Here is a 27,539-nt window from a genome sequence, read left to right as displayed (position 1 = left end):
AGTATCTAGTCCATACTATGCATGATGGAGTTGATGGTTTATTGTCTTGTGGATGACTACCGTGAGGTTATAATTTGCACTTTCTTATAAGGTGAATTTGGGCATGTTCCTAGATTCATCTAGGTATATGATTGGTGTGGATTATCTCACAAGATGGGCTGAAGCTAGGTGTGTGAGGAACATAACTGCTAAAGAGGTAGCCAGATTTGTGTTTGAGGACATATGTGCCAGGTTTGGCATGCCTTTGGAGCTGTTGACTGATCAGGGGCCAAGATTCAGAGGAAAGGTAGTACAAGAGCTGATGAAAAGATTACATATTACCCACAGGTATTCCACTCCATACTACCCTCAGTGCAATGGACTAGTGGAGAGGTTTAATGGAGAACTGTGCACTATGTTGACCAAATGTTTGGAGGAGCATCCCAAGCAATGGGATCTGTATGTATCTTCAGCTTTGTGGGCTTATAGGACAGCAATCAAATCAGCCACTAATTTCTCACCTTATCATCTTGTATTTGGGAAAGAAGCCATGATGCCTATTGAGGTAGAGATACCTAGTTTGTAGTTTCTTTTGAAGCATCAAGAAAGTGGCCTGGATGAGTATGTAGAGAGGTTGTTGGATCTCCAAGAGTTGCGGTTGGCCAGAGAGGAAGCCCTGGATCATTACATTCAGCTAAGCAATCAGAGGGCTGAACACTTCAATCAAATTGTCAGAGACAAAGGCATTAAGGAGGGAGATCTTGTTCTCAGGTACAACAACAGGCTAGATAATACCTTTCAGACCAAGTTTCAGATCACATGGGAGGGTCCATTGAAAGTGGTGCATGCATATGAGAATGGTACATATCAGTTGGCTGATTTGGATGATGAGTGGCATTCCAAGAGAGTGAATGGCTATAGGCTCAAGCCATACTGGTGCAGGATCATGACTATCCAAAAGGATTCAGTAATGATGGATGCCAGCCAGGAGGTGAATGCAAATGTTCCAGCTGATCTTGAAGACACTTCCTGGGAATTGGATCTATTTTCCTTGAGGACCATCTTGGTGAGCCAACAGGATGTGGTTGAGCATGAATGCTCTAACCAAAGCGGAGTTGGGCAAATGATGATGGGTTTTTTTAGTGTCCAGGCCTTGATGCCCAGGACAAGTGCCTACCCAACACTTAGCAATTAGAAGAAACCATAAGCCAGGATTATAGCCACATACAATAAATGGTCCTGAGTGGCCCCATCTAAGGTAATCAAAACTTGTCAAATTTAGTATAACCAACTTGCCAAATTTAGTGTAACAAGCCTGAGGCTACCAGCCAGGCTGAACTACTTGAATCACCAAATGTCACCGGGTTTTTCTGCATGGTTCACCCGCCTTGTACCTAACAAAGAGAGCCTGAGGTAGTATGCAAAGGGAGAGAGAATTCTTAAGGTCCATACTGTAATAAGAGGTTTGGTAGAGGAAAACAGTGTTTTTGGTGTGTCTTTTGTTCTCTTGTCTCCCTATTGTTCTATCCCTAATGCATGTCTATGGTTCTATATCTTGCTCTGAGTTTCATGCCTAAGAGTGTGTGAGAGAATCCAGGGTTTGCAGTTTGCAGAAGGCATCTTCTCCATCTGGTGCTTGTAACCTTTCAAGCTTTTTTTTCATTGGGAAACACAGCCAGCTACCCACGTTCTCAGGTCTCTGTGGAGGTTCTGGGGAGGATCTTGGTGTCTGTGGCAAGCCTGGGCTTGTACTTAATGCTTGCACAGGAGTTTGTGATTTTTGATCTTTGACAGGGAGCTTGCAGCTGTGTTGAAGAAGGACTGTTTGGGGTTTCTACATGGTGCCCTGCAGCCTGCTGCCATCTTCCAGAGGGCTGAAGCTAGATCTCTGTACAGTCACTTAAGAAAAACGTATTTGCTGCAGAATTTCGAGAAATGCAAGGAGCAAAGCAAAGGGTCTTCACACGTGAGAAGCATCCACCTTAATTGATGCTCCGCTTGCACTTCAGCCCCGGCACTGCTGTACCCGCTCGCTCAAACCACCCAGCCGGCTTGGCCCGCGCTGCTTATTGGGCCGCTTTTGCTGTGCCGCTCTGCTCGCCGCCTGCTGCCCACGGTGCCGCCTCTTGTCACCTCCAGCAGCCACCTGAACGCTAACACGCTACACGCCACCTCACAGCCACAGAAGAAAAAAACACAGATTATCTCTCTCCTTTATGTACAAACGCACATGACAGATCTCGACCTTCACATGCACCACAAGCTCAACACCCACCCCTCACACGCCAGCAACCCCCCCCCCCCCCCCCCCCCCAACAACACACACACGCATCCACACACTAGGTGCATTGATCAACGTGAATAGGAGAAAAGAGATGGTCAAGTAACCATCATATTTATATCACCTTGCAAAGCCTGAATGCCACCTTTCACAATATTAGACCAGAGCATACCAGCATCTATCTCTGCAGAGGTAGATGCAGTACCAGAAGATGAAGCATCATTCTGCACAGAGAAAGGATCAGACCAGTGATGGAGTTGTAGCTGACGTGGCTGCAGAGACAAGCACAAAAGGTCTAAATCTGGCTCCAACAATTGGACCTCTTTCCCATCTTCTGAACTAATTTCCTCAGTTTCTGAGTCTTTTGTAGAGCTTGTTTCCTCATCCTCTTCCTCTAATGTACTGCTGTCTTGAATCGACTCCCTTCCCTTGGCCATATCATATCTTATATGCCTCCTTACAGGCTGGTCCAGCCCCAAGACCAAGTGCCCTCTCCACCAGTCCTGTGCTGCCTTCAGAGCAATCGGCCAAGGCCTCCCAAGGATGAGCGGGTAAGCCTCTGACTTGGCTGGAATTACATGTACATCCAATTCAGCCTCTTGTCCTAGTGCATTCACCTGTAGATCCTTCACAATCCCTAGGCATCTAACCTGTGCACTGTTGGCCATTCTGACTCTGAATTCAGAGGGTGCACCTACCTTCAACCTCAAGGCTTCCATTGTCTGGTGTGTCATCACACATGCCTGTGCACCACCATCTATATACACTTTTGGAACTCTGTGGTGATTCACCCAGGCAGCCATGATTGACAAATAATCTTTATCCCCTTTCACTTTCACCACGTTAACCTGGCTTCCTTCTTCTCTTTTCTGGGACCCCTAGTACTTACCAACTTACTCCACATCCTCCTAAGCTTGGGGAACAGATGTAAGAGCTGGGGCCAAGTCATACTGGGTGCTTTCTGCTAAAGATCCTTCATCAGATCATAAGCCTCCTCATTGATATCTAAGGGGAAATTTGGCATCTCAATATGTCTCCTAGATCTAGCCTTCCTCTTACTCTCCTTGGGCTGATCTTCAGCCTTCTTCCCTTTCTTCTTCCTGGAAGGTCCTGGCTCATCCTCAACTTCTTTCCCCCCTGGTCCTCTTATTGGCTAAGATATCCACCTCTTCATCCATCCCAATCAGATTCATCTCTCCTTGTCTGGGACCATTCCCTGGCTGTTGTTGAGCCAGTGGTACCTGTTGGTTTGGCATCTCCTCCTCCCTCCTGGCATCTTGTTTGTCTTCTCTCTTGGGTGGCAAAGGGTAGATGGCACCTCCCATCCTCCTAGGATAAAAAATATGTCCTCCCTCCATGCAGTTGAAGTAGTGTCCATTCATATTAGGTCCTCCTCTTCCCTTGCCCTTTGGACCATCCCTATCTCCTACCTTGGGAGCATTCCTTGCAAAAGATTCAAATTTAGGTTCTCCATCTGTTAAGTCAGATGGGTGATTCCCTGCATGAGCTGGTCTGTGGCTATTGGAACCATTGGAGCAACTCTCCCATGCTTCTGCTCTTCTGTCCTCGGGCATGGTTGCAACGTCTTCCTTCAGCTTGGACCTCCCTTTGCTTCTGAGCCATCCTCTACAATTTTCATTCTCTCTCCTTGGCAATCCTCAAAGCTTCTTTAAAAGTCCCTGGCCTCTTTAGTTCCACCTTCTCCCTCAGGTCTGCATGGAGAGACTGGATGAATATATCCTTTAGGAGAGCTGGTGGATGCTCTACTCCAAGGGAGTTGTCCCACCTGCCCTACAAATCTTCAAAGTGATCTACAAACATGTCAAACATCGGACAAGTTATGCTTTAACTTTTGAATCTCTTGCCATAAGGCATCAGGGGATTCACTCTGCATATAGTGTTGCACCAAAGCCACCTTGATATCCTCATATGTCTGCCCCTGGGTTGGTTGGGCTTTCCATGCCTGCAACCATCTTTTAGCATCACCTTTCAACAACATAGTCAGAAAAGTCAGCTTATCATCATTCCCCTCCTTACCAATGGTGAAGGCTGTAAGTTCCATCCCTGCCAAGAATTCTTCTGGGTCTTCACTAGCATGGCCCTGAAACACTGGATATGTCATCATAGCAGCCATCTCAATTGCTGAGGATTCCTCCAAGCCTGCAAGTAATCTGAAGGGTGCTTTCAAAGCCCTCTTCAGTGGGGTACCAAAACAATGATGAGACCAGGAAGCTTGCCTCTGTAGCTCCTGTACTGGTCCTCACCATGGTTACTCACTCCTCTGAGGGCACCACAACCAAGCAAAAATCCCTACCCAGACTCACCTCTCCTAGCCTCCAAGATCTAACCCCAGACGATCCACCTCCAGACCACTTCTCTACCCAGAATCCACAAAAAAACAGCAAGAAATCCCATGTTTTGGGTCTTGCTGTTGGCACCCTTCCCAAAACCCAAATAACCCAACCTCCTGGTGGGAGCAAGTACAAGGTGGGGGCTTTTTCTCTGTACCAATTTCACCCCAAAAGCCCTTCCCAGCTGTGCACAGTTACCAGAAAACAGCTCCTGACAAGGTTGCACACAGCCCAAACAGTAGAAAATAGCCTGTAGAAAATAGCCTGCAACCCCTGTTTCTAGCCAGCTGGCAGCCCAACTCCTCAAATCCAAAACCTTCCATATCACGGTATGATGTAAGACCCAGGTACCCTCTATGGGCAGATATGTCTTCACCTCCCAGAAAAAACACCATATGTGCACACAGCAGACAACTGAAGTCAGCCCCCAAGAAGGATTGAGACAGGCCAAAAACACTCAGAAACCCCCTTTTTAACCCAACTGTAGCCTGTCCCCCCGAACTCCAAACCCAGAGCAACTCACACAGGCTTCAAGTACATGTATTGGTCCTGCTACTACAGACACAAGGTTCACTTCTCAAACCCCCAGCACATCTAGCTTCAGCCCTCTGGAAGATGGCAGCAGGCTGCAGGGCACCATGTAGAAACCCCAAACAGTTCTTCTTGAACACAGCTGCAAGCTCCTTGTTAAAGATCAAAAATCACAAACTCCTGTGCAAGCATTAAGTACAAGCCCAAGGCTTGCAACAGACACCAAGATCCTCCCCAGAACCTCCACAGAGATGATACGAAAGTGGGTAGCTGGCTGTGTTTCCCAATGAAAGAAAAGCTTGAAAGGTTACAAGCACCAAATGGAGAAGGTGCCTTCTGCAAACTGCAAACCCTAGATTCTCTCACACACTCTTAGGCATGAAACTCAGAGCAAGATATGTTGGGTAGGAGGGCAGCTAGCCTGCACACACACATACACACAACCTCAAGCACATTGAAATGTGAGAGTGTTGGAAAAGATGTACTCAGTAATAAATGAAATGAAAGTACAAGTGAGTACATATAGTAGCCTAGGGCGAAGTGCCCAACACACATAAGTGTGTTCACACGGGAAAAAACCTGTGTCTAGTCACAGGGAAAAAATGCCCGTGAGTAAGCTGTGTTCACACCTGAACTAGCCGAGAGTGGACATGACCAACAAACCCCCCTCAAGTGAACGATATGAATTGGAAGCAAGGTGATAAAGCTGTGAATGTTACCCTGCACTATGCTCCACAGTAAGAGTGATCAAGAGAGATCACGATGGCAAAGTGAACTGCAATGCCAATGAGAAAAGCAAGCACTATATGACGGGGAAATAGAGAAGCCCCAATGTCATAGTGCCAATGCTAGAGCACAGTAGTACATAAACGCATCACGTGAAATGCATGGCAAAGATCATGTGGACATCAACTGCATGAAATCAAGAGGCATCGCATAATACGCCCCTAAAGGCAAGCATCCAAATGCCAAGCTTAGCTGCATGTTATCCACATCAATGACAACAAGAGAGCAAAGCATAGCTCTGTGTAATTGCACTAGTGATGATAAGCATAAGAAGAGGTAGCAGATATACGCATGTGTAAAGGCAATAGGATCCAGAAGTCATGCCTATGAGACATGCAATGTAAGCTGCAAGAGGGAAACTCATCAATGGAGGATCCAATGAGGAAAAATCAGCAATGGTAGGGCCGATAAAAGTAAAAATTCAGCAATGGAAAAAGCTGAAAATCGAGAGAAAAAGTGGGGGTTGGAGGGGCATCAGCCACTGCTATGAGAGGATGGGTAAACTCTCAGCGATGCCATGATCAGTGGCATGTATGGCAAGTGTAGAGATGCATAATCCCACAATGAATAATATACATGTGACATGTCAAAACCATGAGAGCAAGCCAACACTGGCCAAGTGTGTAGAAGGGCTCCGAGTAAACATCACATGTGAGAAAGTGACAATGTCAACACTGTAGAAACAATCCCGCTGCAAGGGAAAACAGCATAAAAGGCATCTCCAGTAGACATCCATAAGAGAAAGCGTCTAGCATAGACAAGCATAAGGGTCAACAAGCATAAGTGACCATGAGGCATCACCAACTGCATGTGGGCAAGTAAAATCCCCCCCCTGAAATGCATCTGCCAGACAATGCATACCAAGGAGTACTGACTATAGAGCATAGTCATCAAAAGCAACGGCATCAAAAGACATCTCTGCAGATAATGAAGATGTAAGGGTCAAGGCTGATACATGTGTAGCCAAATTGGCCTCATCTGCACTTGTGGAAGAAGATGTCAGCTTCTTCTTTTTTTCACTCTCAATACGCTTCCTGCATTCCTCTATGGTGTGCCCTGTTTTCCTGCAATAATTACAACGCTTTTTCTTTTCAGGCTTGTCCTCTGCCTTGGGAGGATCCGATGGGCCAGGTTTAGGCCCAGATCTATTCTCACGAAAGGGAGCAGCCATTGCTGACTCAGCAGACATCATGTTGTTCCTGTTGGAATGAGATTGCGCTTCACTGAGCAAGAGAGTCACAAGGTTGTCAAAAGTGACCGCATTAGGTGCATTGCCAGCCAACAACCGCAAAGTGGTGCCAAATGTCTGATAAGAGTCGGGAAAATTACGCAAAACTGTTTGAACAAGATAGCTATCTGTCAAGACCTCATCAATGTTAATGAGCTGCTCTCGTAGGTCTTTCACATGCGTAAGATACTGATCGATAGAGTCACCTTCAAGCATGCGGTCAGTCTCAAGCTTGCCCGGAAGGTAAGCTACACGAGCCTCATTGCGACCTGAATACAACGCCGCCAAGGTATCCCAAGCACCCTTTGCAGTGGTGCAGGAACGAATGTGCGGAATGATATGCCTGCGGCACGAGAGAGCAATCAACGCAGCATCCCTAGCATCCCTAGCATCCCAAGTAGGCTACTGCTGAGTAGGAGGACGAGGAGGTGGACTTGCAGGAGGGTGAGCGGGAATCACTTCACCTTCCGCTGGAGCAGGTGCAAGAGGATGCTCCTTAGTGCCATCCACATATAGCCATACATTCTTGGCAACCAATACATGACGCATCATATAAGTCCACATAGGGTAGTTATCTCCATTGCGCTTGTTCTCTTGAGATAACATTCCAAAGAGGTCATTATTACGGTTAGCCATGATAACACAGCAAATCTGTCACAAGTCACCACAAGTAGGCAATGCCCAGCAAAACCATAAGAATGCGGGAGATAATCAATGGATTGAAAGGGAACTCCTTCACCACGAGAAATACATATGCATGTCCCAAATCTGCAAGTGTACTGCACGATGATGCAAATTTGTCAAAGTGTCCACAATGGCATACATATACTGCAGCAAACCACAAATGTATACATGTGCCGTGAAAAACACGATCAGCTGATACCTATAAAAGCTGCAAGTGCTCAAATCCTGGCAAAATCAAAGGTAAATTGGTCGAATGCTGCAAAGATGGGCTCAATGTAGAAAAGCCCCAATTTTTAAGTAGCCAATTAGACCAAATTTGAATCTGAGTCACTTGTACCAAATGCTGTACTGCCCAAAAATTGGGAGAAATGCCCCAATGCCAAGTAAATGTGTCTGTAATGCCCAAAAAATTGGGGGAAATGCCCCAATGCCAATGTGCATGTAATACCCAAAATGCCTGCAAATAGAGCCAATTTCTGCAAAATCCCCAAATTTCTAGTGTAATTATGCACCAAATCGGCTGAAATCAATGCCGATGTATGCCAATGTTGCAATTGCAGGCTCAATGGTGAGAAGCCCCAAATTTCAATAGACAAAATGTACAATTTCAGGTCAAAAATGTGCAATTTTGATCTCAATGTTGAAAAGCCCAAAAAATAATGCAGTGTATTTAGCAATTTCTGAGTATTTGAAAAAATTACAGAAATATCCCAAATTGTGAGCAGCTTCAATCGTGCAGGTACAATAGCACAATCGGCGGGTACAGCAGTACGGGCAGGTACACAAGGTGGCGGAGTACGGGCAGCGCAGGGGCGGAGCAAGTCGGCACAGATTTGAGGCAGGGCGGTGCAGATATGAGGCGCAGATATAGACAGGCGGCGCTGGGCAGCGAGGGCGGCACCATGGGCGGCGCTGGGCAGCGAGGGCGGCGTTGCAGGTAGTCGATGGGTGGCAGCATAGGTAATGTCGGCGGCAACCTCTTGTTTGGTACTGAATTCATTTATACATGGACATCATCTGGTTCTTTGAACCCATGGAGCATTGTATTTGTTAAATACTCCCAATAATATATCATATATTGAGGGGGGGGGTCGGCTCGTTCCGACCCCAGTGCTCGTGTCCATCTATTTCATTTCATTTCATTTCAAATTTCAGTTGTTATTAAGTTGTCCATTTCAAATTGTGATATTAAGTTGTGCTATTACGCGTGTGGGTGTCCAACGGAGTCTATTCCCACTTGACGGGATCGGTTTCATAAGCCCTATGCAAGCCTATTTATACTAATTAGGGGTTGGTCAAGTTGGCTGGTCATAATTTAATAAACTTAATGTTTATAAATGACATTAAATGCTAAATAAATACCATAAAATATTGGAAAATACCAGATAAATCCTAGTAAATTTTCTAAGGTTTCTCAGATGTTCTAAATGATGCACAAGCATATGAATGCATGTTATGCAAAATGCAGAGTGCTTTCTGATGCAAACCCTAAGGCTTCTACTGACTCTATATGCATAAATGATTCTCTCCAAGTGGGTTAAGGGACTTGACAGACTGACTGACCCACTAAGGCCGAGGAATGACCTACGTAGCTCGTGCCTGACTTATCCTGGATTGAGGATGTACAATGGGGTCATGGCGTACGACAAATATCATCCTATTGGGTTCTAATAATGTGCAAATGTTGCACTGCTGATGCTGAGCCATCTTGTCACCATGCACTGAGTGCAGAGTGCATGTAACAGTTCACACCTGAACTAGCCGGAAGACATACTCTCTACAGAAGAGTCATTTTAGACAGATTGTACGAACTATACGCTTGAGAAAGCACGTGAGGAATTCAATAATTCCCCACGACCATCTGGGGACATTTGATTGGAGTTAGGCATGCGTGCCACCCATCGGTTGAGTGCCAGGGCCTTATTTATTCTGTTGTCTTCAAGATCTTTCCACCTACTCTATCTGGTGATATGGGACACTAGGGCTTATTTAGCTTCTTCTTTGAGTGCCAAGGCCTTATTTGATCTGTTGTCTTCAAGATCTTTCCACCCACTCTAGCTGGTGATATGGTACACCAGGGCTTATTTAGCTTCTTCTTTGAGTCACGAGTGCCAAGGCCTTATTTGAGCTGTTGTCTTCAAGATCTTTCCACCTACTCTAGCTGGTGATATGGGACTCCAGGGCTTCAGTGTTAAACATAGTTTGGTGTTGGTCAGCCTCAAGCATGGGGGTGGTAATGCATGGCTGGGTGATGAGCATGCTAGCTCCCCCTCTAAGGTTCTGTGTAATAACGTAGGTTGGATTTGCAGGCCACAATCTAAGTACAAGTGTATAATCCCATCTTTGTTGTGCTCGTTTCATTTCTCTCCTCTTGCGTCTGTTTTCTTCTTTCCTGCTCCTATCTCTTCATGTCTCAAGTGTTGTCAAGTGGATCCACCACCATACACATCCTAAAATCCCTAGCATGCCTCATTCTAGTATTCTTGATGCCAAGAATTTGAGATACTATTCGCTGCAACCTGTCATTGGTATGACAGGGAAAACCAATGACACTAGCAATAATACTCCATCATGCTGCAACATATACCCATGAGTGAGAGGTAGTGATTGTGTGCTAGCTCTTCCCAACATGTGTGGCAATCCTTTGAAGACTCCTTTGAAGACCCTTAGGCTCTGCAAGATGGGGAATGTCCATTCTCTATTGTGTTGCAGCCAGAAGTGCACAGATTAGAAAGCCTTTTAAGATGCGTTGTTAAACCAGAAGATTGTGCCAAACCAAGTGATCATCAACGATTATTTCCAGGACTCCAGAGTCCAGGCAAAAAGTAATTGTGATGAATTGTTTGGTGTATTCTTAGTTGCTATTGCCTTTAGATCTCGAAGTAAACTTTGTGTTTTTGTGTAAATCTTCATCCTTTTTGTGCTTGCAGCTTTGATTTGCTGGATTGTAGGAACTGCATGCCTATGAGAGGAATGCAGGACCAAGCAATGAAATCAAACCAGATGGAGGTAATACTCCAGTCTGATAGACCCGACATTGGCCTCTGGCTATAAATTCTCTGAGGCGCTGGCCAACCTGATTAGCCCATCTAGCATCAGCTGCTCGGTTGAAGCCCATGATAGACAGCCAATGAGGTGCCTAAAGCAACCATGCCCTGCTTTAGGATGCGTGCCTACTAAACACACCACCCAGTTGTACCTGGCTACATCTTTCCATCTTTGTGCATATATGTCACTGCATAGAGCTTTCCATTCACCTTTTTTCAGGGCTTAGGCAGCATGGTGTTTGAATATACATACCCTATATTAATGGAATTTTGTCACACATGAAACTACTGAGAGATGCTCTGATGGGAAGTTGGCTTGGAATTTGTATTCAAAGAGGCTACAATGTATATTTTTCCTGTTTGCCGAGTACACCTTTTAAAATTTTGCAGATTATTCAATGTCTCTGACAAAAAATTTGTATGGACAGATGTATCCAGTCGTCAATGCTTTTGGAAATCCATCTTTTTTTTCCTTGGAAAGGGCTGCTGTTCCATATTTTGGAACCAAGGTAAATTCAAATGTCAAGGTTAAATCCCCCCACCAAACCACCCAAGGCTACACGCATGCGTGTGCGCACACACGCACGCATGCACGCACGACGTGCACACGCACAGAGAGAGAAAGAAACAAAGTTATATTAACTGTCTACAAAGGACCCAAAGCGTCTGTGGGACCAAAATTGTACAATGATGTTCATGGAATCTCATCATCATGGAAAAAAAAGAAAAACACAATAACAACAAAATGTACACCATGATGTGCAGAGACGGAGTGATGTATATCCAATCCTGATCTAAAGCATCAATCTATCAATGTCCACGAGCCTCTCTGAACATCAACTGAATAAGTCACTCTAGTGGTATTGGGAGCGGCCCGTCCATGATATCCAATGTCCATTGTCCATCATGAGAGAAAGAAAGTTGTATTAACATCTTCAAAAGGCCAAAATGACCTATGAGATCAAAATGTTACATCATGTCCATGGAATACATCATCATGGTATTGAAAGTAAGACTAAAAGAAAATATACACGTGAGTCTCCTTAGACCTTTCCGTGGGGATGTGCCTGAGGATGTATCAGATGAGGCTCAGCCGGAAGTTGAGGAACTTGATGAGGTTCTTATTCCAGAGCAGATACTGGCACATAAGGAAAGAAAGGTACGAGGTAAAGTTTCCCGTCGCTATCTTGTGAAGTTCAAGAACTATTCACCGATGGATGCGAAGTGGATGGAGGAAGGTGACTTAACAGATTCACCTCAGGTTTTGCAGCTTTATCTCGATGCCTTTGAGTTGGAGCCGACTCTTGTTACGGCTCATTCAGGTTCAGCAGAGCATGGGTCTAGAGCATTGCCTGATGCTCAAGAGGGGGGTAGCACCTCCACTCCCTTGATACAGACAGGCTCAGATGACATCTAGAGGTCGCTTGGTGCAGTTTTTGTCTCACCCGAAGGTACTGATGGCTGACAATACATCTGTTTATGGGACTTCTATGATATATGTGTACTAGTCACATTGGATGTTGTGGTTGTGTATGGTTCACAGTGGTATACAACTTGGACTACTACTACGCCATTGGTTTGCAGTGAATGTTGTTACATATGCATGGCTTAGAGAGATTGGGACGCTGATCTTGCCATATTGTATATTTCACTTTCGATATTTTGTTGTATCACTAGAATGCAATCGAGGACGCTTGCCATTTTTCAAGAGGGGGGTATGTCATGACCCTGTCAAAATGGAACAGCACAAGTGTGGGTATGGTGGTTGTAGATCAAAATAAATATTAAATGATTCACATTTGGGGTGCGCGGACAAAGGGAATGATGTGTGGACATCTTCAGGTGTGAAGGGGGACCAGAACATTAATGAAATTTAATGTTTTATTCATGGGTGGCTCCTAGGCCCAAGTGGTCCCTAGGAACTTTAATAAATATTAAAGTTGGGGACCTAGGATATTTTTGGAGAGAGGGGCCACTCCACTTTTGGAGTTACACGCCTCTCTCATCTCTCTCTCTCTCTTGCTTTTTGGAATACGTGCAAGTTTCATGCGTGGAAGAGAGGAGAAGCAAAGTCGACTGCATAGTTGCTTGCTGCTGGTGTTTGGCTGCGTACAGAAGTGCCCTATCAAACAGGCCGTACAGTACCAAGGGCTGCAGGCCGTATAGAGCTGGTGACGGCTGTGGATGCAGGCGGCGCTAACGACCAGAGTGCAAGCGGTTGCAGTTGCAGATTCAGGCGGCGCAGGCATGTAGGCATGTACAGCTACATGTACAGTCCACGTGGCAGCTGTACGACTGCAGGTACAAGTGTACGGACAGGTACAGGTTCAGGCGACACTGATTCAGACTGCGCTGACAGGAACAGACAGCAGGCGGCTGCTGTGCAGGTATTGATCTGTACTTTACAGGCGATTGCAGAGACTGTACGGACAGGTACAATAGGGTTTTATTGACTTGTACGGACAAGTACAGTTGTTCTCAGTTCTGTTCAGACTTGAACAGTAGTGGGCGGTGCTTTTCCAGCTGCAGGCGGTGCTTTATCAGAGTATATTTGGTGCAACAGTCAGGTGGTTGCAGGGGGAAGAGTACAGACATTCTTTGTCAAGTACAGACTGGTACGAACTGTCTTCACGAGTGCAGAACCACGCACTGAATTGGTAAGCTCTGAACTGGTTCATCTTTCTTTCTTTCCATTGGCTTATGTCTGCTGGAGAGTTGTGTTATCTGGCCCCTTGTGAGCAGATTGAAAGAGTGGAAACAGAGATTGAACAGTGGATGTATATGTGAACTGAATTGTGGAACCATGTACATGGGATATGCCAGATGTGTGCTCAAGGCTGCCCTGCTGAATGGTCTTGGCTGATCAGAGGGAAACATAGAGTGTTGCTTTTGTGGGACACAGATCTGTTTGTGAATCCTTTGTGCTGAGAGGTCTTGTAGGCTGCCATATTGGACATACAGGTGTATTCTCCTGGCTGGTTTTGTTGTACTCAGTTTTACATCACTTCGAATTTGAATAAAGAAATATACCAAAAGGGGCGCCAAGCTTTGGGGCCAACAGGTGTCGTTCTCATTTCAGTGTTGGGGCATTCTAGCTCCAATTAAATTTGTTTTTATATTTGGACTACAAGTGGAAAGGTGACTGCTAGTCTACCACACTTTGGTTTCTACCAGAGGCCGGTTTCAGCTCTCCACTCATCAGGGGCCAATATCACTTTTTACGGGTTTAAGAGTACCTCCCAGATCACGTGGACACACATTACCCTCTTCTCCGACGGCTTATGGCAGAGGAAATCTTACAACCCACTCATTACCCTCTTCTCCGACGGCTTATGGCAGAGGAAATCTATGAATTCAGTTATTTACAAGATACACTCTCATAGTCCATAGTGCCCTCTCCTACCCGTGTTTCCCCACCGGTCTCTGCCCCTGTTCCAGTGAGTGTGCCCCCTCTTTACAACCCACTCATTACCGTGTTGAGATAGCCACACCGGCTTCTCACCTCAGAGAGTTCGATGTGTGGGTGATCTATGTTCGTACTTCATCCTTATCTGGGCGCTATCCTTCTCGAGTGTAGCATCATTTTTCATGAATATTGCACCTATTTTGAGAATGTTTATCCATCTTCGTTCACTGTGCGCCCTTCTACACAACATTATACACCTTTGACACCAGCAGTTGCCCCTACTCTAGTAACTTCTTCTCTAGCAGCAGACTCTCGTGCGAGCCCAGTCCTCCCAGAGGATCGCCCTCATTATACTAGATGGTCCATAGCCGCTTCACCAGTACGTAGCCTCTCCTCAGGGGATTTACAGATGCCGCACCCTCTAGCTGATGTTTCTTACTAGAGCCCAGCGGCGTTATCAGCAGCAAAAACCCCCAGAGCCTTGTCACCATGCAGCCTCTACATCAGCATCTTCTCTCATGGCGGAACCTATTGACACACCGGCTCCTCCAGAATGGTAGCAAGCTTTGCAACAACTTCAACAGCAGTTCCAACAGCAACTTTAGGAGTTCATGGCATCCTTGGCTTCACAGATCCAGCAGCTCCACATGGACCGCCACTCCCACACGAGTTCAGTACCAGCAGCAGATATTTTAGCAATAGTACTAGCAGACGAAGACATCATTCCTTCCGAGGTAGAAGGCGACGACCTTAAAACTCTGTATTGTCTTTTACAAGCCAGTAAAACAAAGAAATTGGAAATTAAACCCCCTGAATCTTATGGTAGTCAGCACAATAAACGCATCTTAGACCAATGGCTCTACAAACTACGGCTATACTTTGAAACCATGACCCTTTTTGATTTCAAAAAGGTGATTTTTGCGGTATCTCTCCTCAAAGACACTGCTTTATTGTGGTGGCAACGACGACAGCACGCCAGAAAATCGGTTACAACGTGGGAAATATTCAAGCGGGTTCGCCGTAAGCAGTTCATACCTGCCAATGCGGATTTCCAAGCCCGTACTTGCTTACACTATTTGGACCAAAATGGTTCCTTGGCCTCTTATATCTCCCAGTTCACCAACTTGATACTGGAGATTGACTCCTTGTTCCCAGCGGACAAACTCCATGCCTTGATTGAAGGTCTTAACCCCACACTGCGTGCCGATGTTCATAAATATAATCCTGTCGATCTTGCCGATGCCATACATTATGCTGAGCGTGTTGCAGACATTTATTCTCGAAATTTGGCCTCTTCCGGTCGAGCTAATGCCTTTCAGAAAGCCAATGGGTCTCGTATGAACTGAGATAGTCGAAGAGAATCTTCTGGCACTTCTACCTCCCGGCCTAATCCCCAATGGAATAATTCTCAACACCCTCGCCGATCCGAAGGATCGTCTTCTTTTCAGTCACGACGTCCTCAGTCCTTCCAACCACGCAGTTTGGATCGTGGACGGGACTAAGGACGTGACCAATCTTGCAATCCTTGTCCTTCCACTGTCCCTTCTTGGCGGGATCAACAAAAGACAGGATTGTGCACAATTTGCAATGGACCTCATCGTTGGTTTGAGTGTCCCAAAAGACCAACCCATCGACATAATTCTAATGTTGAACCCTCCACTTTCGAGGAGAAACCCCCAGTTAGTGACAAAGGAAAGCGTGCGGTTAATCACCATACTGTTGCACATGCTTTGGTGATCACCGCTACTACCACAGCTCAACCTGCCTCTTCACTGTTACCCCAGCGGTCTACTCAGGTTTTGGTTCTTCAAGGTTCTATTTCCAATCACCCTATTCATGTGCTCATTGACAGTGGGTGAGATTCGGACTTCTCAAAGTGCTGTTATTTATGAAGTAGAGTTTGCCGATGGTTCCACATCCTTGTGTAACACCGTTGCCAAACACCTCTCCTTTCGAATTCAGCACTATTGTGACAAATTGGATTTCCAAGTCATTTCTTTGGCACATTATGATATGATTCTTGGTCAAGAATGGTTGTATCAATATGATCTCCTGATTAGCTTCCGGAACCATTGATACGCTTGTGGCACTCGAAGGCATCCGAGACCAACCCTTTCAGCTCTTCAAGAAAAACGGTGGGTCCGCAAGAGTGGTTGTTCCTCAGCACTTTTAATGGTTTATTCAGCCAATGATCCTCCCGAGGACATGGATATGAAGATGATGTACCTCAAGCAACCTTTCTTGGATCTTTTTCCTCAGGAGCTTCCTGCGGTTCTCCCACCTCGGCGACTAGCCGACTATGCTATTGATCTCCTTCGTGGTAGTGCTCCATATTGAGTTTCTTTTACGGAATCTCCGGAGATATGGCGACAACTTACTGAACTTTTGGAGAAAGGACATATTCGACCAAGCAAAAGCCCTTTTGGAGCTCCAGTACTTTTGGTGAAAAAGAAGGATAAGTCTATGCACCTTTACATCGACTATCATGCTCTTAATAAGTTGACTATCAAGAATAAGTATCTTCTTCCGTGCATTGATGAATTGTTTGATCAATTGCTCCATGCAAAGGTCTTCTCCAAAATTGATCTTAAGTCTGGATATCATCTGATTCGCATTCGCGAAGGTGATAAATATAAGACAACTTTTCGCACAAAATATGGTCATTACGAGTACCTAGTCATGCCATTCGGGTTAACCAATGCAACATTTATGAGCTTGATGAATGATCTTTTTCGACCTTTTTTTGGACAAGTTCGTTATTATCTATCTTGACGACATCTTGGTGTTCAGTCGTAATATGGAAGAACACAAGGCACATCTTAAGATCATCTTCCAGGTGCTTCGTGACAATGCTCTTTATATTAATCTAGGCAAAAATGAATTCTTCAAAACATCCTTGGAGTACCTCGGACATGTTGTTTCAGCAGACGGTATTTCTGTGGATCCGAAGAAAATACAGGTTATTGTCAATTGGCTAACTCCCACAAACATCCATGATGTTCGTTCTTTCTTAGGACTTGCCAACTTCTATCACACAAAGGTTCATCGATTTTCAGAAATAGCTGCTCCTCTCTCACAGAACTTTTAAAGTCCGCTCCTACATTCCAGTGGACTGAAGCCACAACACAAGCTTTTGAAAGATTAAAGACAGCTTTGACCACAACTCCTGTCATGGCTATTCCTGACCCTACTCTCCCTTTTGATGTTTATACGGATGCTTTCGATATTGCCATTGGTGCCGTCTTGATGTAACAAGGACGTGCTATTGCATTTAACAGTCATAAGCACTTTGCGATTCAAGTCAGATACCCAGTATATGACAAGGAATTTTTGGCTATTGTTCATGCCTATCGTGCATGGAAACATTATTTCCTTGGTGTGAATTCAGTGGTGAAAACAGATTATCATTCTTTGAAATACATATTCACGCAGCCAGTTATGAATGCTAGGCAAGCGCGTTGGGTCGAATTCTTAGCCAATTTTCATATGACAGTTGAGTATGTTCCTGGTCTTACCAATGTGGTTGCGGATGGCCTCAGTCGTATGCTGCCAGCTTCGGTCTTGGCTATTTCTACAGTTGAAATGGATATACCTCAAAGTTTCAAGGATTATTATTCAAAGGATCGTGATTTTGAAAATGCATTTTGAATTCTTAATTCTCAGAATGCAACTCCTTCCGAATTGAAGATTTATGGAGCATATACATTAGTGGATGGTTTATTATATTATCAGGATCGTATTTGTGTACCTTATGATACTTATGTTCGAAGAGTCTTGGTGAAAGAACATCACAAGGTCACTTACGCTGCACACCCAGGCATCAACAAGACATATCGTCTTTTGATGGTTACATACAATTGGCCTCAAATGAAGCAAGATGTTATTAAGTTTGTCACAGCATGTCTTTCGTACCAACGTATGAAAGCTAGCGACAAGTTCTAGCTGGTCTTCTTCAACCACTTCCAGTTCCCAATGAACGCTGGGAAAGTATTAGTCTGGATTTTATCACTTCATTGCCACGTTCTTCTAAAGGCAATACACAGATTCTCGTGGTGGTTGACAGATTTTCTAAGATGTCACATTTCATTCTGTGCAAGAAAGCAGCCCAGGCTTGGGATATTGCAATATTGTTCATATAGTATATCTTCAAACTTCATGGGTTGCCAAAATCTATAGTTTCTGATCAAGATCCAAAATTTACAGGACATTTTTGGACTTCGATATTCAGGTCTCTTGGTACAAATTTACTCTTTAGCTCTGCTTATCATCCACAGACAGATGGACAAACGGAACGAGTTAATCAGATTCTAGAAGAAATGCTGCGTCATTATGTTCAGTCTCGATTAGCTTCATGGGAAGAATATTTACCTTTGGTGGAATTTGCTTATAATAATTCTTATCATTCAGCTATTGGAATGATACCTTCTCAAGCAGCTTATGGCCATACTCCCCTTGTTCCTGCCAACTTTGTTCTCCAACATAAAGTGGCTTTAGCAGACCAACTCATTCAAGAAATGCAAGATATTTTGTTATTACAGATTAACGATAAGATGGTCAGCGTACAAGAGCAATATAAGCGCACAGCTAATAAGCATCGTCATCACATTGAATTTCAAGAAGGAGACTTGGTATTTTTATATATTGCCCCTCATCGATACAAGACAGTGAAATCAGTCTTTCCAAAGCTTCGCCCAAGATATTATTGACCCTTTCGTATTATTAATAAGAACTCATCTCTCAGTTATAAGTTGGAATTACTGCCTTGTTGGGGTAGAATTCATCCAACTTTCCATATTTCTTGCTTAAGAAGTTTGTGGACGGTGATTTTTCAGTTTTAGATGTTTTGGATTATGTTCTAGAAATCAAAGATGAGCACATACTCTTAATTCCAGAGACAATTCTTGATGTCAGACAGAAAGAAACACAACATAAGCTCACTACAAAATTTTTGGTTAAATGTAGAGATCTTGATGATTCTGACTCTACTTGGCAAAGTGATGAAGACTTACAGGAATATCCAGAACTTCTTCAGGAATTCTTTCAAAGAAAACCATCTCTTCTTAGCCGGAGTCTTATTTTAAGTGGGAGGGAATGGCACGATTGTGACTAACTCTCTTAATCTCTCCCTAATTTCTTCTTAATCTCTCATTAATTGTAAAGACACCTGTGAAGGGTCACACCCTTGCACATGGGTCACTATCAAAGGACATGCCTATTCATTAAAGACACACCCCTAAGTCCTAAGGACATAACCATTGATTCAAGAGCCACACCCCTTCATAGGGATGTGCCTCTTCAGTTGTACCTTTTCGGCCTCTATTTAAGAAAGGCCCCCATCTCAATGCAGTCACTCAGTCTTTTCCTGCAACATTTGTTTTATGTTCATTAATTAAGTCTTAATCATGTTAATAAAGCTATAAAAGCTTTACATCCTCTATGCTTCCATTAAAGAAGAGTGTCAAGACAAGAGCTGCATGACTTCAGGGCAAATCTTCATGCTTCGTGATGGTGTGCGTGTGTGTATACACCTTGCAGTTTAAGCTACAGGGGAGTAATTTGAAAATTTGTACATGCCAACTCCAAAGAACGACACAAACAAAACATTTTTTCTGTACTGTTCTTGCAGGCATATGGGGTACACGTTAATGGTTTTGTAGTAGACTCTAATGGCAGAAAGCACCTTTGGATTGCAAGGCGAAGTATGACCAAGCAAACATATCCAGGCATGCTAGATCATTTGGTTGCTGGTGGACAGGTGTTTGCGAATTTTTGTAATTTTTTAAATATCTTCATTTACATAAGTGACATCATTTTTATGCATTAAAACATTGGTATAAAATGTGTGGTGATTTTTATGCCAGGTTGATGTACCGGGGGTGGCTAGGGTGGTCAAGGGGATGGGGAGTTTGTGTAACATAGAAAGTACATCTCAGAACCTCTGAACTATCAGTATGATTTAGATCTAAACAACCACAACACATGATCACAATAACCATGAAATAGAACTGACAAAGCGCTGGGACAGAATAGGTTGACCCCCTTTGAGATAATCTTTATTATCCAAAGGAGTATTTTATGTACAACCTTTCAGGGGACCTTGTGGAGCTGCCAGATTTTTAAAGACACCTTTCAAGTGAAACAAGTGCAACAATGATTCTGTTGATGAATACCTCTCAAGAGTAAGCCATGCTGATTTACCAGATCTTCCGCATGAGCTAATTCATGAGGTGTTCCTTCCATTTTCCTGCTCCTTTACCACTGTTCACACAGAGAGGCTGTTTTTGCTCTCTGAGTTGGCTGACTCCCCACTATCTCCGCTTGGATGTTATCACGTGCACACATGTGGACATGGCTAATCTCATAGCTAATCCCTGATTTGTCAGTAAATGTAGGATCAGTTTAGGGTATGTAACAGGTTCTGACAGGGAAAGAAGTCAGCCCACCAGCCAGCTAGATCATAAGAACCATTCGGGGGAGTGAGCAGCATTGAGTGATATTCAAATGATATTTGTGCTGTCCTCTGCTGGCCGACAGCAGTCAGGGGCAGCCTAAGAACTATAAATAGCAAGGCTTAGTCTGGTCTATAATCATCTGATCCCCATCCTTGAATCTTGGGGGAGATTATAGTCAGTCCATAGAGGTCTTAGGTATCCCTTTTGGAAGGCCAAAGGCCATGGAAGTTTTACAGCCATATACATCTTTTTGTATCATATCAATACATTGAAAACAGAGTACATCTCTCTCTTCTCTCTCTATCTATTCATTGTGTTAAGCATCATCAATGTTCCTAATCAGTAGGCTTAGGGCTGGATCAAGTACAAGGCTTCCACATGCAACATTGGTATCATAGCATTCAGGCTCAACCATCTAAGCACTCAGCTGTCCCAAGAAAGGTGCACATATCCATAGAAGAATGAGGTGGTGTAAGCCAGAGGAAAGCATTCCCTGGGAGTTGTGTGCTCAAAGGAGCATACCTTTGGCTCTCGTATCAATTCCAAAGGTGGAGCATAAGGCATGATCATGCTCAGCAGGAGACCATAGCTGTTTAAAGATTGCATGCATGGGGACACGGTGGAACAAATGCATAGTTCTCAAACCAGACTTAGAGTGGAATCAGTGAGAGGGTTTACAGTCAAAGTATCAAAAGTCAAGTAGTCAAAGTATTAGAAGTCAAACAATCGAAGTACAGGGTGAGTAGAAGGATGCCAGGCTTCTCAAGTTTAGCAGGAGGGGATGTTACGTGCACACACGTGGACATGGCTAATCTCATTATCTAATTCTTGATTTGGCAATAAATGTAGGATCAATGTCACCATTTGGCCACCCAATTGATCCACCCGTGCTTTCTCATTATGTATGTACATTGGATTGGCGTCCATGCCAGTTACATATGCTAGGGATTGATACCACCCATGTGATATTGTGGACTTGGCTTTCCGTTGGGAGTTGTGACTGCGTGTACACGCCCAGAAATGCCTAGAGGATTGTTGTTCCATTGGGTCTAGTACCTCGTGTACTTGCCTGGAATGTCTATTTTGGTATAGTATTATAAACGGGGATTTTCCATGTTGCATCGCATAGCATCTTTATGTGCTTGCCGGCAAATTGAATTTGCATGTTGTTTTCATACTTGCTTAACCAATGTGTAGTTCAGGGTAAGGGGACGCCCGCTAGTGAACCTGTGAGAACTTCCTAGTCTATTAATATTTTAAGAGACATGACTAAGATTGAATACAAGAACTAAAGATAATTAGAGAGCGGAAAGCTGAGTGTTTTTGCATTGAGACACGAGGCCTTGTTAAATAGGGCCTCAAGAGGTACAAATGAAGAGGCACATCCTTGATGAAAGGGTGTGACTCTTGAATGAATAGTTATGTCCTTTGGACGTAGAGATGTGTCCTTTGATCAATAGATGTGTCCCTTTTGAAGAGACGTGTCCTTTGATGATGACCCATGTGACAGGGTGTGACCTTTCACTGGTGTCCCTTCAATGATTAAGAGTAATTAGGGATAATTAAGAGAGATTAAGACACAATCGTGACATTCCCTCCCACTTAAAATAAGATCCATGGTTATATAAGCGATTGTTGTTGTTGAAAGAGCTCTTGAAGTAATTATGGGTACTGTTTGTAGATCTTCATTACTTTGCCAAGTTGAATGTGAATCATCGAATCTTTCCATTGTACCAAGAATTCTGTACTAATCTTCTGTCGAGTTTCTTTCTGTCGTACATTAAGAATCTTTTCTGGAATTAAGATTATATGCTCATCTTCAATCTTTGGAACATAATCGGAAATGTCTGGATTGGGAGAATCTCCTTGTACATGCAAGAAGACTTACATGTTTCTTCAATATGTTTTCAAGATAGATGGATTGCCAAAGCCCATTATTTCAGATTGAGATCCTAAGTTTACGAGACATTTTTGGACTTCACTTTTCAAGTCACTTGGCACAAATTTATTGTTCAGTTCAATGTATCATCCACAGACAGATAGCCAAACTGAAAGAGTTAATCAAATTCTTGAAGAAATGCTCAGACATTATATCAGTCTCACTTAGCATCTTGGGAAGATTATCTACCATTGATGGAATTTGCTTAATAACAATTCTCATCACACAGCAATTGGAATGAGTCCTTTTCAAACCGCTTATGGTCATACACCAGTTGTGCCATCAAACTTCATTCTTCAATACAAGGTGGCATTAGTGGATCAATTAGTTCAAGAAAATGTAAGATGTTCTTCTTCAAGTTCGAGATCAGATGATTTGAGTTCAGGAACAATATCAACAAGCAACTAACTGACGTCGCCTCGGCATGATGAATTCAAAGAAGGTGATATGGTTCTTTTGTTCGTGGCTTCTCCTTGATATAAAACAATGAAATTAGTTTTTTCAAAGTTATGACCACGTTACTATGGTCCTTTTCGGATTGTTAAGAAGAAATCTCCTTTGAGTTATAAGTTGGAGTTACCAATGTCATGAGAAAAGATTCATCCGAGTTTTCACAAATCAATTTAGGGCCCAAGGACTGGCACAAACTCCAGGGCTAGATCCATCATCTCTGGGACCAGGAACGTCGCATCAAGGTGAAAGGGTCTACCCAGGCCCTTCACATAAGTCCGATCAACCTGTATATTAGCAGTACCCACATCAAGGAGTCTACCCTGGGTACCACATGGGACCACAAGGGGTACATCTAAACCCACCAATCAGACAGGGGCCTCCTATGGTATATTATCCTCTCGACCCCACTCCTCCACCAACCCTTCCTCAAACAGCAGCTGTGCCATGGCAGGGCTGACGTCAAAAATGCTGAGATTGGCCATGGAAATAGGGAGGGGGTGGTTGCAAGTATCACACCTCCATCACCAGTACAATCTGCACTTGCACCAAGGTTAGAGCGGAATAAACCTACAAAAATCTCAAAACTTATTACAAAATTTGATGGGACCAGAGATCTGATCCCACATCTAGATATGTTTAATCAAATTTGTGATGCCTTTAGCTATGTAGAATATCAAGTTAAGGTGAGTGCCTTTGGCCTCACCCTTGGTGGCAAAGTAGGCCAATGGTTATGGTCCTTGAAGACTAAGGATAAGGCCACTTTTAAAGTCTTGAAAGAGGCTTTCAAGGTAGGATATTCTCACCAAGGTACCAAGTGGAGCCCAGTTGAGTAGCTACATAATGTCAGGCAAAAGGAAGGCAAGACCATTAGAGACTATATTAATAGAGTTAGATATCTCCGCTCACGTTATAGTGCCAAAAAATGTGCCATTTTGAATAATCTGTCGACCACCACCATTATCTGTGTATTACCTTTTGAAGAACGAGGTAAAGATGTAATGAAATCCATACTGATACTTTCCCAACGTTCATTTGGTATTGGAAGTGGTTGAAGAAGAGCGGTTGGAGCTTGTCTATTTGCTTTCATTTGTTGACAAGAGAAATGCTGTAACAACCTTTATAACATCTTGCTTCATTTGAGGCCAATAATAAGAAGCTGCCAACAGCCGATATGTCTTGTTGATACCAGGATGAGCCGCAAAAGGAACCTCATGATGTTCCTTTACCAAGAGTTTACACATACTTATGCTATGAGGCACACAAATGCGATCTTAATAATGGGCAAAGAAGGATTGAACCAAATATGCCACTTTGGAATTCTAGTCAGGCTCCGTCTCCTTTGCAGAGAAAACCATTAAGGGTGTCGAAGAACAACTGGCCTTATGAACCCACCGCTTTGCTTGTAGTGTGGACAAGGTTGGTGTGGAGGGTTGATTGCGAACACCTTGGAGATTGATGTCCCTACCATCTTTGACAAACTATAAGGTGTGGCTGTGAAAACTGATGAGAGGATCATACTGATGTAACCATTGCTGACCTAAGATCATATTGTATTGGGATAAAGGCATAACCTCAAAATCCATCTTATCGCGATATTGGTGAATGCGGAAGGAAAGTCGAGGAGCCATAGTATTGCAATTAAAACCCGATCCGTCTGCCAACTCGATCTCGTAAGTGTGTGGACTATGAATAGTGCGTATCTTCAGTCGTTGCACCATCGTTGTAGCCCCAAAATTGTAAGAACAGCCGCTGTCAATGAGAATAGTTGAAAATTGAGCCAATCAGTGTCAACACCTGAGTGGACGGAGGCTGGAATTTTAGAGGCATCTTGTGTTTTTGCCATTGAAGTAATTACGCAAGCTTATGCGTGCTGGGATGTAACCATAACACGTTTGCCTTTAGAATTATCTGAAGGCTGAGCCTGAGACTTGTCTTTAGAGGTGGAAGGTTCTACATTGGAGTTCTGCCGATTACTAGATCGTTTAGGGCATTCGAACCATCGGTGGTTTCCGGAACAAATGGTGCATAGACCTGTCTTCTGTTGACTTGCAGTAGCAAGGAACTACTTCGGGTTACGGGATTGGTCGCGTCCGGAGTCACGACCACGGTGTGATCCTCGTGGTTGATAAGACTGCTGGCGCCATGGTTGGTCAGAAAAGAACCCCTTTGTTGTCGAGGCTTCTGGAAGGACTACTGCTGCTGCTAAGAATTGGGTTAAGGTTGAAAACCGCTAAAAGATTTGGAACCATCATGAACAAATTTATTGCCGTTGCCGAAAGTAGAAGAGCCTGGGCGACCTTGTGACAAAGATCCCCGTTGTGTAATTGGAATATCGGCTATGCGTTCAGCATAGCGAATAGCAGCTGCAAGGTCGACTGGGTCATATTTGTGAAGATCCGTGCGCAATGTGGGGGAGTAAGTTCCTCGACAAAAGCATGTAGTTTGTCTTCTGGGGACAATGTTGAAATCTCCAGTACCAACTGTAAATTGCGAGATATAAGAGGCCAATGATCCAGTTTGGGTCAAATGGCGTAAGCGAGATCGTGCTTGAAAATCTGCATTGGCACGTATGAACTACTTACAAATGACGCGCTCGAATTTTTCCCACGTGCTGACGGTCTTCCCATCAGACAATCGTTGTTGCCACCATAAGAATGCATTGTCTTTTAGCAAAGACGCGACGAAGGTAATCTTTCTTGCATCGGTGAGGTCCATAGAATCGAAGTACAAGCGGAGCTTGTACAGCCATTGGTCAAATATACGCTTATTGCGTTGGGCAAAAAAGGACTCAGGTCCAATTTTTTAGTTTTGGATGCTTGTAATAAGCGATAAATAACTTTTAAGTCATCGGCTTCTACCCCTGGGGGTAAAATGTCGACGTCTGGAACTGGTGTGTTGATTGAAGCCGTTGAACTTGCAGGTTGAGAGTATGGGGACTGCATCTGCGATGTGAGGATCTCCAAAGACTTCTGGAATTGACTTTGCATAGCTGCCATCTGGTTCTGCATCTCTTGCTGCCATTGGGTGAGAACAGGTTCGTCTTCAATGATGGGCTCATCTGCCATGGTAAGGGTTGGAATTGGATTGCTTTGTTGCAGCTCTTGTTGGTGCTGTTGTGTCCTAGTGAGAACCATCGCCGAGAGAGCGAATGGGTGCCATGGAGGAAGGTCGAGGCGAGGTCAACGGGGGAGCAGGAATAGACCACCCGGTGTAGTGGGGATGACCAGGAGGAGAGAGTAAGGGACCGGGACTAGCAGCCGGTGGTGAAGGAGTGCGAGGAGTATATGTCAGTGTTGCAGGTGGGACATTGTAAACCAAAGAACCCTGGTCCAGGTATGTACTGATCTCGTGGTAGATGAGAGATGCCTCTGGGATGGTTAGGCCAAGATAAGGGTGCTGCTTCAAGAGGAAACTGTAATGTGGCAGGTCTCGTGGCGAGGTATGCACCTTGAAAATCCACACGTCATATTCCCGAGGACGGGATGTGGGTGTGGCTATCTGGATATGGAAATATGATAGAGCAGCAGCAGGTACAGGCTCAGGAGAAGACATAGGTGCAAGAGAGGGTGTGTCCTGGATATAGCTGAACTGGTATGGGCCCTCAGCCATAAGCCGCCACCAAAATAAAAATAACTGAACGACAGTGAAGTGTGTCCAGCGGATATAAGTTGGTGTCTTCAGCCCGTGGAAGGTAATGTTGGCTCCACCACCAATCACCGGGAGAAGAGGAAGGTATTCCTTCTTGAGGCCTGGAAAGCAAATTGTCACAGGAAAGCCTGAAACTCTAGCTAATGGGTCAAATGCCGGGTCGAAGCCATGCTGCCACCGTGCAAAGAAAGCTTGGGCCGTACGTAGTGCAATGGGGCTTAGCTGCATGACAAGATCACACGCCGCTGGTGAGTCGAACAACTCAACCTGGTAATAGCCACGCCCCAAAGGATGAATATCTGCGATCTTCGCTGGCTCACCTAGGAGGCTAGCCTGAAGAAGATCTCTGAGTTGGCCACGTGCGGGGTGGCCACCGACAATCTTGCATACCAGAGTGGAGGCCTCTAGGGATGCGACAGTTGTAGCAAGAAGCTACAGGTCCGCTTCGGAAAAAGAAAGGCAGGTAATGGCGGCCACGATCAGGGGAGACGGAGCGGCTGCCATGGAGTCCTCTTGTGGGCGAAGACCAAAAAAGGCCGAAACTTGTTGAGATGATGAAGAAATGCCCACAACGTGAGGGCGTTGCCGGAGGAACAAGGATGGGCTAGAGAAGGTGGCGAAGAAAGGGAAGGGGCAAAGGGCGCAAAAAGACAAAAAAGAAGGGGAAAAGAGAGAGAGAGAGAGAGAGAGAGAGAGAGAGAGAGAGAGAGAGAGAGAGAGAGAGAGAGAGAGAGAGAGAGAGAGAGAGAGAGAG

The 27,539-nt window shown here is 44.4% G+C and overlaps 1 protein-coding gene across 3 annotated transcripts in view; it reads left to right on the top strand.

The window, feature by feature from the left end:
• LOC147639988 (nudix hydrolase 20, chloroplastic-like) overlaps positions 1–27,539 on the top strand; it is a 51,842-nt gene that overhangs the window by 14,937 nt on the left and 9,366 nt on the right. The window contains exons 4-5 of one of the 3 annotated variants that reach the window (XM_086775941.1): positions 11,316–11,396; positions 19,920–20,048. In XM_086775941.1, the coding sequence (XP_086632067.1) occupies positions 11,316–11,396; positions 19,920–20,048 (210 nt within the window). The remainder of the gene's footprint in view (positions 1–11,315; positions 11,397–19,919; positions 20,049–27,539) is intronic. The other 2 variants (XM_086775947.1, XM_086775957.1) reach the window with 2 other exon arrangements.

The sequence above is a fragment of the Cibotium barometz genome, chromosome 3, assembly GCF_041138505.1.
Source record: "Cibotium barometz isolate CiBa-2024 chromosome 3, ASM4113850v1, whole genome shotgun sequence".
In the NCBI taxonomy this organism is placed as follows: Eukaryota; Viridiplantae; Streptophyta; class Polypodiopsida; order Cyatheales; family Cibotiaceae; genus Cibotium; species Cibotium barometz.
The sequence above is the reverse complement of the archived record's forward strand: the minus strand, read 5'-3'. Positions and strand labels throughout refer to the sequence as shown.